At 45.6% G+C, this 17,427-nt stretch overlaps 1 protein-coding gene across 2 annotated transcripts in view; it reads left to right on the top strand.

The window, feature by feature from the left end:
- Positions 1-17,427, top strand: part of RXRB (retinoid X receptor beta) — a 79,352-nt gene that overhangs the window by 18,908 nt on the left and 43,017 nt on the right. For both annotated transcript variants that reach the window (XM_073598231.1, XM_073598233.1), the window contains exon 2: positions 1,750-1,985. In XM_073598231.1, coding sequence (XP_073454332.1) covers positions 1,750-1,985 — 236 coding nt within the window. The remainder of the gene's footprint in view (positions 1-1,749; positions 1,986-17,427) is intronic.

Genomic DNA, 17,427 nt, shown 5'->3' on the forward strand with positions numbered 1-17,427 from the left:
CTTTTTTTGCTGCTTAAGAACACTACTCCATGTTGTTTAATGGGCTCATACACAGCATGGCGTTTTTAAGCTGTAACGGGCATGGTCGTTTTTAAGCTCCAAAAAAAACCCAAGGACCAGCGCGTTCTGAGGCTCCAGCGCTAGAGCTGTTTTGACGCCGAAAAAAAGCTCAAAAACGTGCATTAGCGCTATACCGACGTTTTTTAGCATCAGCATTTTTAAGCTGTAAAAATGTTTATGTGGGTAATTTGGGAGTGGAAAATAGCAGATGGATGTTTTTTTAAAAAAAAAACACACCTTAGTGTTAACGCTTACAAACAACGTTAAACGCGCTTTGACGCCAAATCAAAACGCTAATAAAATCGCGGTTTTAAGGCTGCTTTTTTTCCAGGTGTTACTAGCTTTGCAGCCAGTTTTATAAAACGTCCGTGTGTATGAGGCCTTAATCCTTCAGTAAATGACATGTAAACACTACTGTCCTTACTGAGCACAGGAGGTTGCTTGTTTGGCACCAACACCCATCAGTGAACACTTTGCATTTAAAATGCCACTGACCACAAATAATTGGGGGGGGGGAGGGGGGTCATTTTATTGCTGCTAATAATGCTTCAGGAGCATTTATTGTAAACCCGATATTTTCAAACGTATCTAATAAAAAAAATAGATAAAATAAAAATCTAATTTCATCAATTTGGGTCAAAATCTGTTGCATGTCTTTGCTAGAAAAAAAAAAAAAAAAACGAAAAAATTCCATTGAGTGTATATTGGTTGGTGCGAAAGTTTTGGCGTCTACAAACTATGGGATATATAGTGGAATTTTACACAGCTATAGACACTATACTGTAATGGAGGTGATCAGCAGTTTATAGTGGGATTGTGATAGTGTGGCGGGCAATCTCGCGCTAACAGAAACAGGCTGGGGGGGGGGGGGGGGGCACTTACTGACACTGCTAGTGACACTAATACAGTGATCTGTGATAATACTATACATTGTACTAATGACACTGGCTGGGAAGGGGTTAACATCTAGGGGCAATCAATGGGTTAACGGTATGACTAACGATGTGTAATGTGTGCTGCTTTTACTTTCTGATCTGGCTGCTATTTCTCCCTGCTTTTCGGGGAGAAGAAACAGCCAGATGCGCTGGTCTCTGTACACAGAACTCTATGCTGTGATTGGACACAGCTGATTTCAGCCAAAGTCTTTGGCTGAAATCCATTGCCAAACTCGTGCTCTGTCCAGGCACAGCACGGGCCAGGCGGGGGGATGGCACGCCCCAAACCCGGAAGAAAGGCCCGATGTACTGGTATGTGATTGCCTGTGCCTTCCACCTGCTCAGTGTATTTACTTTGAGTGGTCGGCAGGTGGTTTGGAACGCTCTGTCCAAAAATGGTGTAAAATTCATTTGGGAACAGTGTTGCATGCCAGGGTACTTGTCTGTCAAACTATCACAGCACTAAAATATGTCCTGGTAATGAAGGGGGTGTAAAATGCTGGTGCTTGAGGTGGTTGTAATCTTGTGTGGATCCATTAAGCCCAGTGTACAGTGATCAGCCATGTGTGGAGGAAAGGCCACCCTATAGGTGTGTGTGTGTATGTCACCATTCACCCTGCAATCTTTAATGACTACTTGTCATCGTTATTTAATGCTGTTCTCATAGATGTTGTCTATTTATATTTTGGTCACATGAATGTCTTGTGTGAATTGCATGTGTTTTTTAATGCTGTCAATGTTTTCCTGTTTGCAGTTTGCCAAAGCCCAGACACCTCATCTCTCAGCCCACCCCTCGGACGTTCCCTGAACGACACCCCGCCTCCTCTCAGCGCTCCTCTCCACCCTTCCATGATCGGATCCGCCATGACTTCCTCGGTGAACTCTCCGCTCGGCAGCTTGGGCTCCCCGTTTCCTGTCATCAACCCCTCAATGTCTCCTGGAATTCCGGGCACTCCTTCTATAGGATATGGACCCGTCAGCAGCCCTCAGGTAAGTCATTTCAGAGGTGGATTTTGCTTTATCTGCACATAAAGAAGATTACAATCAATTCAGTCATTAATCAGTCAGTCCACCCAAAACTGAGATTTTAGTTCTAAATTACCCAATGCTTTGTGGCATGAGAAAAAATATATATAAATATATATTTTATAATAATATATTTACAAAAAATGTGTGTGTGTGTGTGTATATATATATATATATATATATATATATATATATATATATATATATATATATATATATATATATATAATATGTTAATTATTTATTCCCCAGCAGTTTTTGTAAGTTTGTCCACTTACAAAAAAATGAAGGGTCTATGATTTTTTTTTTTTTTATCATAGGTGTATTTTAAATGATATAAAAAGACAGTGCAGCGCTAAAAGAACAAGTCCATAAATCAAAAACAAGACAATCCGTGAAGTCTTCAGTGATGAACTACAGACAAAGCATGCAGGGGACTTCGTGGGAAAAACGGAACCTCCACCAATGATAGAAATGGCAGCTCACCTCACAAAGTGGACCCTTTAATTATAGAGGGTCTGATACACTTTCCCTCTCAGGGTATATGATGATGAATCAAAGATGCAGCAAGCCAATCCGGGAACTTCCCCTCTTTGGTCAGTTTAAAATAAACACTTTCCATTCAAAAGCCACATGGATCATGCAAATAAAAAACAGGACATAGTGCTCTCCGCAGATATATAGTATTTAATGGTAATAAAACAGAATAAAACGTACAAGTATGGCACTTAGAACCAAGTGCCTGGTAAAACAGCATATATGTAAACAGAGTCTGCGCGGCCGTGGGTGACGTCACGAGACCTCCGTCCGTACGCGTTACCTCCCAGTGGGAGAGACTTATAATTAAAGGGTCCACTTTGTGAGGTGAGCTGCCATTTCTATCATTGGTGGAGGTTCCGTTTTTCCCACGAAGTCACCTGCATGCTTTGTCTGTAGTTCATCACTGAAGACCTCACGGATTGTCTTGTTTTTGATTTATGGACTTGTTCTTTTAGCGCTGCACTGTCTTTTTATACTTTTGCCTCAGGGATTTGAATTATTGACCCTTGGTGTTCAGTAGCTTCCATAGAAAAAGGTTATTTAAATTGAGCTGATTTGTTTTTCGCTTTGTATTTGAAATGATAGAGACAGAATATTGACTAAAAAAACAGAAAAAACACATGATAGAAATGTTATAAATTGAGTTGAAGTTCAGTGAGTAAAATAAGTATCTGATCCCCTACCAACCAACAATAATTCTGGCTACAGTATGTGCTCATGTGGTACACAGATTAGTCCTGTTGTAAGAAGGCGCTCCTAACGACAACTCGTTATGTGTATAAAAGACACCTGTCCACAGAATCTCTTTCCTCCACTCAAACCTCACCATCATGGGCAAGACCAAAGAGCTGTCAAAAGGACATCAGGGACAACATTGTAGACCTGCGCAAGGCTGGAATGGGCTACAAGACCATCAGCAAGAAGCTTGGTGAGAAGGAGACAACTGGAAGAAACACAAAATCACCATCAATCTTTCTGTCTGGATCTCAATACGAGATTTTGCCTCCTGGGGTGAGGATGATCATGAGAAAAGTGAGGGATCAGCCCAGAACTACACAGGAGGAGCTTGTGAATGATCTCATTGGCAGTTGGGACCACAGTCACTAAACAAACCGTTGTTGACACAATACGCCGCCATGGATTGAAATCCTGCAGCGCCCCTCAAAAAGGCACATGTACAGGCCCATCTAAAATTTGCCAATGAACGTCTAAATGATTGAGAAAAGAATTGGGTGAAAGTGCTGTGGTCAGTTGAGACCAAATTTGAGCTGTTTGGTATAACTTGACTCGCTTTTGTTTGGAGGAAGAAAAATCCAGAGAGGTCGAAACATTATGCTTTAGGGCTTCTGCTTTGGGGCCCCTGAAGAAGTCATGTGGGCATGAAGTAATGCGTAGGTCTTGAGCGGAGGTGTTTTCCTGAAATGACATCAGTAAGGATACAAGTTCGACACTCGTGGATTTCTGCAGTGTTTTTGGCTTTTTAAATGAGAGTTGTAGCTGCTTTATTTTTAGTAAACTCGTTTTAAACGTTCTTGCACTACGAGTATCTTTTTATACACCTTAACCTGGAGGACACAGGAAAGGACCCTTTAGGAAGTATAGAATCCACACAGAGCAGAGAACCAAGGGCTCACAGAGGCGACCCAACAGCATAACCACACCATCTGAGAGATATCATTATATGCTGCATACAAAGCATATCTCGGGTGAGAGGCTAGATATCACTGTCATGATATACTATTATTATAGCACTTCTAGAGTTGACACACGCGATCCGCGGAGTGCTCGAAGGCCGCGGCTACGGCCTAGCTCCGGAGCGGCGGCCATCTTGGTACACCTGGCAGCCGTTTACCACGTGATCGCTCCGTCAAATGACAGAGCGATCACTTGTAAACAAACCGGCGTCATGTCAATACTCTGCCATACCCTGCCAATACTCTGCCATACCCTGCCAATACTCTGCCATACCCTGCCAATACTCTGCCATACCCTGCCAATACTCTGCCATACCCTGCCAATACTCTGCCATACTAGAGCTGCACGATTCTGGGAAAAATGAGAATTGCGATTCTTTTGCTTAGACTAAAGATCACGATTCTTTAAAATGGTTAATTTAAAAAAGAAAAATCAGCTGTAGATGGCACATGCGCAATCAACACGCCGCTTGCTCCCGATGATCGGGACTGGTTATACATTTAATACAGCAAGGGGCGGATAACCAGCCCCGAGCATCGGGAGCAGGCGGCGTGTTGATTGCGATTGCGCAGTCCAGGCCGGGCACTATGCTCTCTGCTGACTGACGTTCCACGCTGGTTCCGGCGGCTTCTCCTCCGGTCCCGGCTACATCACGGGGACACCAGCAAGAATCGCGATAATCCTAAATCATCCAAAAGTAACTTGGTCAGTAATTTCAGCGTGCGCTGTCTGCATGTTGGTTACAGATTGAGTGATGGTAGTTGCCTCAGATTCTAGCGTGGTGACCTGTGTTGTAACATCTACTACTTCCTGCTTAAGCCCAGCCAGCTCCCCCCTGACAGCCATCTCTACACGAGAGGCCAGTGATTCAAAGTCCTCTCTGGTGGGGAGTTTTTGTAAGAAAGCCCAAATAGTCTGCTCAGTGAGCTGCCCAGTAAAAGACCCCTGCTGGGGTGTCACACTGTGTGATGTACTCACTGTGGCCGGAGATGTGACATCAGGGTTCAGAACGTGTCTTTCTGTCCCACACCAGTGCTGAGAGAAGCTGGGTCCAGGTAAATCAGCTTGCATGGACATTGAATAGTGGCATATGCAGGGAGCAGCGCTCATCATTGTCTGGGCTAATGAGCGGTGTGAGGGAGAGAGAGCGAGGCAGGCAGGGGGAGAGATCACTGGGTGGTTAGAACGGCGGCATATCGTTGCCTGAGCCATCCGTTTCTCTCTCCAGGTCTGCAGCCAACAGTCTGAGTGCAGTCCTCGTGGTAGCAGCCGGCGTGATCTTGGACGTGTCTGGGGTAGAAGCTGCGGACCGTACGGGGACCAGGAAACGCTCCATCTAACCAGCGGGACCTCTCTTGCAGCAGTCAGCCTTCAGTGCTACCCGGGTAAGGATAATGTTAGGTATTTCTACCGTGGAGGGCTGCTGGAGAGCCGCGGACCGGGAGCTCAGTAGAAACACAGCCTCACACTTCCATGCTGAGACCACGCCCCCCAAGAATCGCGGTAATCCTGGCGGGAGATCGCAGGGGGGGTGAATCGAGATTACGATTCTCTATACGATTAATCGTGCAGCTCTATGCCATACCCTGCCAATACTCTGCCATACCCTGCCAATACTCTGCCATACCCTGCCAATACTCTGCCATACCCTGCCAATACTCTGCCATACCCTGCCAATACTCTGCCATACCCTGCCAATACTCTGCCATACCCTGCCAATACTCTGCCATACCCTGCCAATACCCTGCCAATACTCTGCCATACCCTGCCAATACTCTGCCATACCCTGCCAATACTCTGCCATACCCTGCCAATACTCTGCCATACCCTGCCAATACTCTGCCATACCCTGCCAATACTCTGCCATACCCTGCCAATACTCTGCCATACCCTGCCAATACTCTGCCATACCCTGCCAATACTCTGCCATACCCTGCCAATACTCTTTTTGGATTTTTGGTTTATATCCTGTCTCTATCATTTCAAATACACCTATGATAAAAATGGTAAACCCCTCATGTCTTTGTAAGTGGGCAAACTTACAAAATCTGCAGGGGATCAAAAAAATAATTTTCCCCACTGTACCGAAAAAATTAGATTGCTTAAGCTGTCGTGTGGATGTGGCAGATGCTGCAGACTATTCAATTCCGCATATTTTTTAATTTTTTTTTCTCAATCATTAGATTTATTATCTTCACTGATTATAGCAAACAGTGCTACAGTTGTTTGGTCCTATCAGGCGGTTTGGGGACAGCCAATAGTTAAGTGAAATTTCACCTTAAACTAGCCTTAAAAATGTCCCCTCCTAACAAATGTGCTTACTAACCTGTGTAGAAAAGCATATACTTAACATTTCAGCCTGCTATAGTCCAGGCACGTGAACTGGCTCCTCTGTGTCGGCCAACAACAGCTGCAGGGGAGAAGAGGAAGTGGGGAACATAAACAATGGATGGGACATAGGAGCCTTTAGGTGACGTCTCCGCTCAAGGCTTTACCAGCCGTTTTTGAGAGCTCTCTTCCCTCCCCTGCCGCTTGGTAATACAGAGGGTCACGTAAACAGACTGGAGCAAACTGTTAATATGTAGGCAAATATTTTATTTTTTACACAGGTTAGTCAATATAGGTGTGTGGAGGGGGGAGGGGACATTCTTAAAGTGGTTGTATAGTGTTTTTTTTTAACTTTTACCTAAAGGTAAGCCTATAATGAGGCTTACCTGTAGGTAAAAAAAATATCTCCTAAACCTTTACGGTTTAGGAGATATTCCCCTTGCTATGCGCCGCTGACTGCAGCGGCGCATGCGCACAGGGGATTCTCGGCTGAAGGCCTGGCAACTGCCGGACCTTGCCGGGTAAGAAATCTCCCGCACTCACAGCGCTGGAACCGCGATACCCGGAAGACACGCCGAGGCAACATGACAGCTCCCTCGGCGTGGAACAGGTAAGATACCGACGCCTCGTTCTAAGGTAAGTATTTCATAATGAGCTAGTATGCGGTGCATACTAGCTCATTATGCCTTTTGCTTTACAGGGGTAAAAAAAAAATAAAAAATTTCAGCGCGTATACAACCGCTTTAAGACTAGTTAGGTTTAAGCTTGATTCCACCTTAAGGCCCCATTTAAAAGCAAAAAAGGATGAGCTCAGGCATGTTCGGAAGTCCACGTGCCCATCAGGAAGCTGACACTGCGCAGCGCTAACCACAGGCACTGACTCATTTACCCAATCCGCGGCTGCACAGATCGGGAAATGTCTTGCTGCCTGTGATTAGCGCTGCTGAGTGTCCACTTCCTGGCGGGCTCTGCACATGGACTTGCTAACATGCCTGAGCTCATCCTTAAAAGCAAACTTTAAGCCCATTCACACCTGAGTGTTTCGTTGCACGATTTGCAAAGACACAAACACAACTTGCAAAATTACTCGTAAATGTAAAAGATAAAACTGTGTTGAGTTAATAAATATCGCGCTGTATGTGAAGAGGTCTTGAGACTTGTTTGCATGGGTGCTGTGGCCTGTATAGTGTGGATCAGTGTTTGTGTGGCTGTAGCCATTTGGAGTGTGCAGGCAGTCTCGGGTCATATGTTTGGCCCCTGAACACAGACCGTGTGCATTCAGGGCCACTCATCTACACCTCATCTTCAACCCGGCCAAATTAGGACCTGTGGCTGTGTTAGTACAGTTTCTGTGTCTCCCTAGAGCAGTGATGGTGAACCTTGGCACCCCAGATGTTTTGGAACTACGTTTCCCATGATGCTCAACTACACTGCAAAGTGCATGAGCATCATGGGAAATGTAGTTCCAGATCATCTGGGGTGCCAAGGTTCACCATCACTGCCCTAGCATAACAGGTGGCTCCAGCCACACAAACTGTTCATGCGCGCACTGTATGTGAACACGTGTTGGTGAGCCCTTCATTTTAAATTTTCATTTTCATTTTTTTTTTTTTTTTGCGGGGTTTTTGAGATGTTGGGTGTCTAAACCCTTGATTTCTCACTTTTGGGACAGAGAAAGGAACCGAGGACATAAATCCCCAAACCTATCTCTGCAGTCTCAGCTGCACTGCAGATGAATTAATTGAAGGCGCTCTATTTAGAGTCTCTTCTTTGTTCGTAACCTGAAGCATAATAAACATGGTTTACTATGCTTTAGTTATAAATGAACACAGTGAGCAGTCAGTACTGATCGCTCACTGTGTTCATCTAGGAAATTAAGGGGCTGGTAAATATTCTATATTTACCAACACCAAGCGTCATCCTGAAGATACCCCTGTGTGCCCGCAACAGCCTGCGGGAGGGAAACTGGAAGCATTGCAGGGGGAAGGGGCGCACAGGATGGGACACACAATGGGGGGGGGGGGGGATCTGGACAGCAGTAGTAAGAGGATGGAGATTGTGATCAGTGTGGTGTATGGAGGAAATTACTGAAACTGATCCCCCTGCAGCAGTTGAAAGCCGACTTCTCTTCCTTTCCCTCCCACTGCCTTGCAGTTGCTGCAGGGGGATCAGTTCCAGTAATTTCTCCCACACGCCTCCCTGATCATACTCTCTGCCTACATCCTCTCCGCCCTGCTGCCTGGGCCGTACAGTACAGGAGCACCAGTAGTACCCCTTTATCGGTGGCCTTGGCTAAACCCCATGTGCAAAGTGCATTTTCCCTGGTCACCAGAAATTCAGTTTACTGATCTCAGATTAGCCGGTGAAGTGTATGTTGTCAATATGAGTTTCAATTGGGACTGCTGAGGCAGCCAATCAATGCCTCGGCTTTACACAGAACCAGGACTTGCCTGTATTTTTTGCCAGACGTAGTGGGAATTTAGCGTGACCATCAGATCCTGGAGTTTGGTCCCGGTGATGGGTATGTCTTTGGCTGCTCTTGCTTGATTTTGCAGAGATTGGGACGTGGGGGCAGGCAGATCTAACGTTGGGTCTGGTTTAATTTGGTCTTGGTGCTGAAATTGAGAGAAGAATCATTTTTGCAAATTGTTGGCTTCTTTCCGCTTCCCTATCATGCTCTCAAGTGGAGTTACTTTATTCTGATTATTATTCAGGATGTATATAGCACCAGCAGTTTGTGTAGCGCTTTACAATATAAGGGGAGACAGTACAGTTACAATAAAGTTCAATACAGAAGAATTAGGAGGTTCCTGCTTATGGGAGTGTAGCACCCTCTACCTAAAGGTAGGTGCTATAGTAGTATTTTCTTTAGCTCAGGGCCCAAGTGCAGGTAAATTTAGCCAGGCCCGTGCTTTATGCTGGGCCTGGTTGTTTTGATTGTGGGATTGGGAGTGTTCAGTGCAGTGGTGGGTGTGGTCACCTGTGCTCTGATTCGGGGATGCCTCCCCTGCTTCCAGAAAGATGGTTCTGGAATGGGGGGTTGGACCTGATATCTGAGTGGCAGGCAGCTCATGCGAGGAGCCCTGACCAATTATCTTCTGGTATTGGCAGGGGGCAGACCTCCCATATAAGCTGGGGTCACATGCTGCCAGGGAGGAGTTCTGGAAAGCAGGAACAGACAGAGTGGAGTATTGAGTTGCTGTTCCAGGTGTCCTCACGTGGGGATGCGCCAAGCGCGGAGGAGGGATGGAGGAACCACTAGGAGGGAGTACAAGATAAAGTTCTTCATCTCTGAAAAGGTATCAAGCTGCTGTGACCGGGGAACACAGGACTTGTATGCTGGAGAGGATCATGAGGAGGAAGTAGCAGTCAAACGGAGGAGAGTAGATCAGTGTTCTGTGACTGGGGACACAGAACTATTCTTTTGGAGAAAGGTCAGTGTGTGAGAAACAGAAGAGGAGCTATCAAGAGTAGTGCAGAATGCTGTGGCTGGGGAACACAGCATTGACAGTAAAGGGCTGGCTGGGAACAGTAGTCCACCTTTTTACCATGTGTCTGGTCGTCGGGGGGGAGGTACCGTGTTACCTCTGGCTTGGTTAGCACATTGGTAATATCTTCCAAAGACTGAGATGGCTGTCTGATTCATTCAGTCCCCGGGGAGAAGCTGTGTGGGCTTCTGGCTCTTTGATTCGCTGAGGCAATCCAATTTTGGTCTGCAAGGTGGAATTATTCAGAGTGATTCTTTCTTGTCCCAATGGAAGTAGTATTGCATAGAGCTGGGCTTTTTTTAAAAAAAAAAAAACTCGATTCACGATTTGAATCGAGTTTTTTTTTGGGTTTTTTTTTGATGGACATCGTGCTGGTCCTGAGGAGCTCCGGGCCGAAGTTTCTAGGTGAGGCCTCGCGGACTAGGCCGAAGCCGCCGCCTCGCCTAAAAACTCCTGCCCACAGCTCCTCAGGACCGGCTCGGTGTCAGCGCCGGTCCTGGTGAAAAAAAAAAAATATCGTTTTGCTGAAAATTTGAATAGATTTGACCTCTCAACTCGATTCAAGATTCAAATCGATTTTTTTCCCCAGCCCTAGTATTGCAGTGAAGGATTAGCACAGAAGAGAGGGAGAAACAGTTTGCAGAGAAGTTATTAAAAGAAGGAAACAGAAGTCTGCAAGGTGTGAATCATATAAAAAAAGGGCAAGGCCACCGAATAATGTTCAATAATGTTTTTTTATACTAATAAAGTTGGCACTGTTGGTGCCTTTTATGGTTAATACTTTCTTTACTTTTTTTCTGCCTGTAAAATCCTAAGGGGCGTCCCCTACATGCACTCCGCTGCATACCAATTCCTCCAATGTTCAATAATGTGATAACGGTATGGGCATCTCATATCACCCCTTGTCCCACCCAAGTTGTGTCCCGAAATAAATATGACAAAACCGTGCAAATGACTGTTCAATTTCTTAATTGATCGTGGAAAGTATGGCAGCAGGGTAATTGGCGGATTGCTAAGTAACCAAATTAGCAGCCCTTACGGGGGTACCGCTACAGATGTTAGAATATAAACGGGTGGGGGAGCTGGTGCTAAAATAGCTACAGGGGATGAGCTGAAGGGGTTGATGGACATGCAGTTTTCAGGAGGAGGCGGAGTAAGCTTCTCTGAATACATGAGTTCTCAGGGATCGCCTAAAGTTGGACAGGGTAAGAGATACCTGGACAGATTGGGGGTAGGAGGTTCTAGGGAAGTCCTGGAGGCGATCATGGGTGGAGGTGATGAAGGAGCTAGAGAGCATGAGGTCCTGGGAGGAGAGGGCGCTATGTGGAGATGAGGTTTGGTGATGGTTGTGGATGGCTTATGCCTCGTTTCCACCGAGCGGTTCGGGTCGGATCGGTTTGGGCGGCCTAGAATGGTCCGGCTTATTCAGGCGAGCGTTTCCACTGCAAGTCAGACCGACAGGGGCCATACGTGGGTTTAGAAAAAATGCCGTCATGGCGTCACACGTCCACCAATCAGTGTAAAGTATCGTAGCTTCACCCTAACCGAACCGTTCCATTTTCTATGGCCCCACATCTGAAGTAGGACCCTGAATGGAACGGTTCGGTTCGGTTGTATGGGCCGCTTTCATAATGGAAACACCCAAAATAGCGTACCGAACAGATCCGCTCGGTGAAAACGAGGCATTATTGATAGGGCTGTTTATCAGACGGAAGATCCATGCGGTGGAAAATTATGTTTGCGTAGTCAAATGAGACAAATCGTTTAGTGCCGCCAATATTCATTAATCATTAGAGTTCTCAAGGCTAAGCAAATAGTTCAGCCGGCGGCGGCTCACGCTAAGAGTTCTGTTAATTGTTTGTGGGTTTTATTAGCAAAAGTAGCCGAGGCCAAATACAAAAGCTGCATTCATACAAATCCCGTCCTGCTAGGGACTCTGCGCTCAGATCATTGTGTTTTTGTATGTGAAAGCAAGTGATCTCCTTTGCTTGTGAAAATCTCAAATTGCTGGCTTTGTACTGCGTGGTGGGTGGGCAGAGAAGCTCTGTAAAGTGTAGCTCCGGAGAAAAAAAAAAAAGCCCTTTAATGCAGTTTTTATGGATTAAGAAAAGTCATGTGACATGTACAGTAGAAACTAACTACCTGAATGTGTGCTTTGTATTGGCTTCCTGTAATCACCTGCTTGGGGACAATCCAAACTGGGGAAAGGAGGAGCAGAATTTTCTGCACAGGGAAAACTTCATCAATCTGTCATTGTTCAATGGTGGGAAGATTAAACGGAGTTCCAACCAAAAGGTGGACCTCTGCTTAATTGACTCCCCCCCCCCCCCCCCCCGGTGCCACATTTGCCACCTTTTTAGGGGGGAGGGGGCAACAGGTACCTGTCCCCACTTCCAGGAGACGGCACAATCCCTCGGTAGTTCGCCCCCTCCTCCTTTCTCTGCCGCTGGGCCAATTAGAAAGTGCAGCGCGCTTCGCGCATGCACAGTAGGGAACCGGCTGTGATGCCGGAAGGCTTCACTGCCGCACTCCCTTACTACGAATGGTGGTGGCAGCAGCACCGAGAGCCGATCTGAAGATCAGCTTGGCTGCCAACCATCGCGGGATCCCTGGACAGGTAAGTGTCCTAATATTAAAAGTCAGCTGATACAGTATTTGTAGCTGATGACTTTAATTTTTTTGTTTGGGCCCGGAACTACTCTTTAAGAAAGCAACATTAAGTTTTAAAGGTGAAAAACCTCCAAGTGGGATTTTCAAGGCAATTTGAAAAAAAATATGTTTTTATTAATACACAAAAATTCATAATTCTTATGGAAAAACACAAGAAAGACATATATACATGTATTGTAAATAATATACAGTAGTTGACAGAAGTGGCAAAATCCTACTACATTAATGAAAACCATCCAGACAGATGACAAAAGATGGTAAGTAGTAGGAAAGTCCAACGTGTTTCGAAAAGTGCATAAAGTATAGTCTTCATCAGGGAATGTTACCAACTATATCAAATTGATTTGGAGAAAGTATTCCCTCAACACCAAAGATCATCCTGGAAGTTTGTATAAGCATTTCATCACACAAAGAGGCCATAGGGTATTAAAACCCAACAAGGGCGTTCAAGAAGGAAATCCCAAAAATTGTCTCAGCCAATGAATAGGGGAAACGAACTGTAGTTTTCTGAAAGGGTAGTCCCAACCAACAAATAGGGAAAACCAACTGGAATTTAGCAATTCCTAGGTCCAAACCAGGACATTTGCATTGCAATGGCTCCTGTCCTGGAGAGTGGACAGAAGATGGACCCCCTTATTGGAAAAAATTAGGCTTCCATAGATGTAATCCAGACAAACAAGTGAGGAAAAAGATGGCGCCATCTTTTTTCCTCACTTGTTTGTCTGGATTACATCTATGGAAGTCTAATTTTGGAATTGATAAATTCAAGTTGGTTTTCCCTATTTTATGCCTAGACTTGGCTTAACAGCACATTTAATGTCCCTTTTAAATAGTTTATTTAGGCCAAGCTGTCTCAAACAAATTAGTAGCGTGTGTCTTAGTCACAAAAACAGCCACTCACCCAACCCGATCTGGTATTCGTATGTGTATGAGGCGACCTCAGCCTTAACCACGCACTGACGCGTTTCGCCCCAATGGGTGGGGTCGTTTCTGGAGTGGTGTAGGCTGATGCCACCTCCTACACATACTGTTACAGATCGGGTTTAGGAGAGCAGCCGTTTTTGTGACTGACACGCATTATTGGATGGTGACCCCTCATGCCGGTACCCCTACTCCTGAGCCCCAGTGAGACGACACATATATTTCTCTAGCTTAGAGTGGCACTACAAGTCACGAATGGGCCAAGCTGTTTACTGCGCTAACAGGTGTGCTTGCTGGTTGTATATTAACGGTATGTAGTATCAACACCATACAATATACAGCGCTGTGTTCCAGCAGTGGGACAGGGACTTCCCACACCATTCCCAGATGAAAATAATCGTGCTGGGCACTGCTCAGCCATTCGCATACTAGCCCATTATGTTGCACTTACCTGCAAGTGATGTCCCCGCTGGTGGCTGCGTCCATCTTCACCCCTCTTCCTTCCAGTGTGTATACACATATACACCATTGTACCAAGTGACAATGACAATTACATAAGGGTTCAATAACATAAATAATTGTACTACACATTGTTTACTTAACTTACAATGGGAAGACATAATTGTATGTATACTGTACATAACATGTATGCACTTTTTGTTCAATGAAAAAAAAAAAAAAAAATGATGTTAAAGCGTTGCCTATGGAGATCTTTAAAAGGCTACTTTCACATTGGGGCGGGCGGGTGTCAGCGGCCGTGGTTTTAGCAACGCGGTTTTAACCCCCGCTAGCGGCCGAAAAAGGGTTAAAAGTACTGCTGTAGCGGCGGTTTGGCAGCGCTGCCCCATTGTTTTCAACAGGCAGGGGCGCTTTAGGGGTGCTTTATAAAAGCATGATATAAATTTTTTGGGATCTGTGTTCCTAATAATTGCTATATTAGGGTTTGGGGTGGTTTGCGGATAGGAGTGTGGCAATTGTGCTTGGGCTGCATGCCTCAACTGTAAAAACCTAAAGGACATGCGATTGTGGAGTGTAAATTCTTCCTTGAGGACATCGAAAGTCTTGAGGGTCCAATCTGATAATATATGGTGCATGTAGAATATTCCCTGCCTGATTCAGAGCCCTGAATCTTGTATTTGTTGGAATTCCTGTAGGCTCTTGTTGTGCCATAATGGGGTGTAGTCATTGTGTGGTGGTAGTCCTAGTTTGGTAGTGGCTACATCCCATATACCTCTGTACTGGTACAGTAAAGACTTTCTATCACTTCCCGCCTCTGTAGTCTCTGTACCCATTGTTATGGCGTAAATCGGGTCTGTGGTTTGTTGTGCCCATTTTGGGCATAGTAAATTGAGGAATCGTGCACTGTCTTGTCTGTGAAAAAGCTGGGATAGTTGGGATGCACTGTAGTAATAGTTGAAGTCTGGGAGGGCCGTGCCCCCCATGTCTGTCGGGTTTTTAAGTGCTTGCCACGTAAGTTTGTGTCTATTATTCCCCCAAACAAAGGGTTTAAGAAGGGCTTCAAGTGACTTAAAATACTTTAAGGGTATGTAGGTCGGGGGTGTGCCATAGAACATAGAGCACTTTGGGTGGTAGTACCATTTTAATTAAATTGATACAACCCCATACCCCCAGAGGTAGGCGGGCCCAAGTTTGTATTTTAGCTTTGATTAGGCAGAATAATGGCTCAATGTATAATGAGATGTAGTCTGCTGGCGTTCTGGAGATATGTATCCCCAGATATAATATGTCAACCCTCTGTAATGGCATGTTAGTCTGGGACTCTGTAGGTGGGAAGCTATCAGTTGGTAGGATTTGGGATTTTCCCCAGTTTATTTTGAGACAAGAAAATTTGCCAAAGTGATTGTTTGAAGGGCGTTGTGAAGGGAGGGGCCAGGATCAGCTAGGTATAATAAAGTATAGTCAGCATACATGCTAATTTTTTCAGTAAAGTGTCCTAGTTTTATTCCTTCAATCTCTGGGTTCGCACGATTAGACATGGCGAGTGGTTCTGCAGCTAGGGCATATAACAGTGGGGAGAGTGGACAGCCCTGTCTCGTGCCTCTACTGAGGTCAAACACTGGAGATGGCCATCTATTCGCCACCACCTTAGCTGTTGGGTGTAGATATAGAAGTTGGACCCATCTGATTAATTTTGGACCAAAGCCATATCCCTCCAGGCATCTCCAGAGATATTTTCCACTCTACCGAGTCAAACGCCTTGGCTGTGTCAAGAGTCAACACTACCCATGTACCTACATTTTCATGTGTAGCTTGTAAATTAATAAAAAGTTTCCAAAGATTAAATGAAGTGTTGCGACCCGGCATGAACCCTGCCTGGTTGATATGTATCAGGCAGAGTATGACTTGATTGAGACGAATGGAGAGTGTCTTATCTAGAATTTTAGTGTCAACCTGTAATAGGTAAACGGGGCGATATGACTCTGGATAGCCTGGATCCTTGGCTGGCTTAGGTCTAAGAACTATTGTGGCTTCTCTCCATAGATGGCGGTAGAATAAAGGTCTCGAACAAATCATTGTAAAGGGCTAATAATTTGGGGTGAGTATCTCGTTATAGTGAGAATAAAACTCTATGGGTAAACCGCCTGAGCCGGGGGATTTGGATCTGGCGAAACTTGCTATTACAATGGCTATTTCCTCTGTAGTGAGTGGTGCCTCCGGGAGGCTAACCTGTTCTTCAGTTAGTTGAGGGAATGAGACATTCTCTAGGAAGAGGTCCATAGGGGCAGAGTCCTCTTGTACCGTGGATGTATATAGGTCCATAAAGAAATCCATGAACTTGGAGGTCACACTGGGAGGGTCTGAAATTTTTAGTCCACCAGGGCCATGCAGTGTAATAGACCTCCAGTGGTTATCTTCGTTATGCACCAGCTATGCCAGTAGTTTACCAGCACGCTTTAACATTTTTTACAGTTACAGAGGAGGTCTAGTGCTGGAAATTTTGCTCTCGCGCTAACGTTCGTGGCGATACCTCACATGTGTGGTACGTATGCTGTTTATGTATGTATGCGTTTGCTTCTGCGTGCGAGCACGAGGGGACGCTTAAAATTAAATTTTTTTTTTTTCTTTTTTACACTGTCATTTTTTTTTTAATCCGCCGCTGAATCGAACCCCTGGATTCCCGATCACACTGGAGAAACCAGAGAGGTATCGGAGGGTGGTGGAGGCGGGGGCAGGGGGGGTGGAGGGGACGTCCCCTCCCACTAACTGTAAAGGCCATCCAGCGGCTAAACAGTCATTAGGATGGCTTTTACGTTGTAGGGAATCATTGGCTAAAAAAAAGATACCTAAATGATACCTGTAGCTGAACCCATCATCCAGATATCACCACTTCAACCTAAAGACGTCATATGACATCCTTTGGGTGGGAAGTGGTTAATGTTCAATTACTGCTTCTTAGAGCCCTTGCACACTGGGGCGGGGGCGGCGTCGGCGGTAAAACGCCGCTATTAATAGCGGCGTTTTACCGTCGGTATGCGGCCGCTAGCGGGGCGGTTTTAACCCCCGCTAGCGGCCGAGAAAGGGTTAAAAACCACCGCAAAGCGCCTCTGCAGAGGCGCATTGCCGGCGGTATAGCCGCGCCGTCCCATTGATTTCAATGGGCAGGAGCGGTAAAGGAGCGGTATACACACCGCTCCTTCACCGCTCCGAAGATGCTGCTAGCAGGACTTTTATTACCGTCCTGCCAGCGCATCGCTCCAGTGTGCAAGCCCTCGGGGCTTTCACACAGGAATACATGCAGCGGC

The sequence above is a fragment of the Aquarana catesbeiana genome, linkage group LG09, assembly GCF_042186555.1.
Source record: "Aquarana catesbeiana isolate 2022-GZ linkage group LG09, ASM4218655v1, whole genome shotgun sequence".
Taxonomy (NCBI): Eukaryota; Metazoa; Chordata; class Amphibia; order Anura; family Ranidae; genus Aquarana; species Aquarana catesbeiana.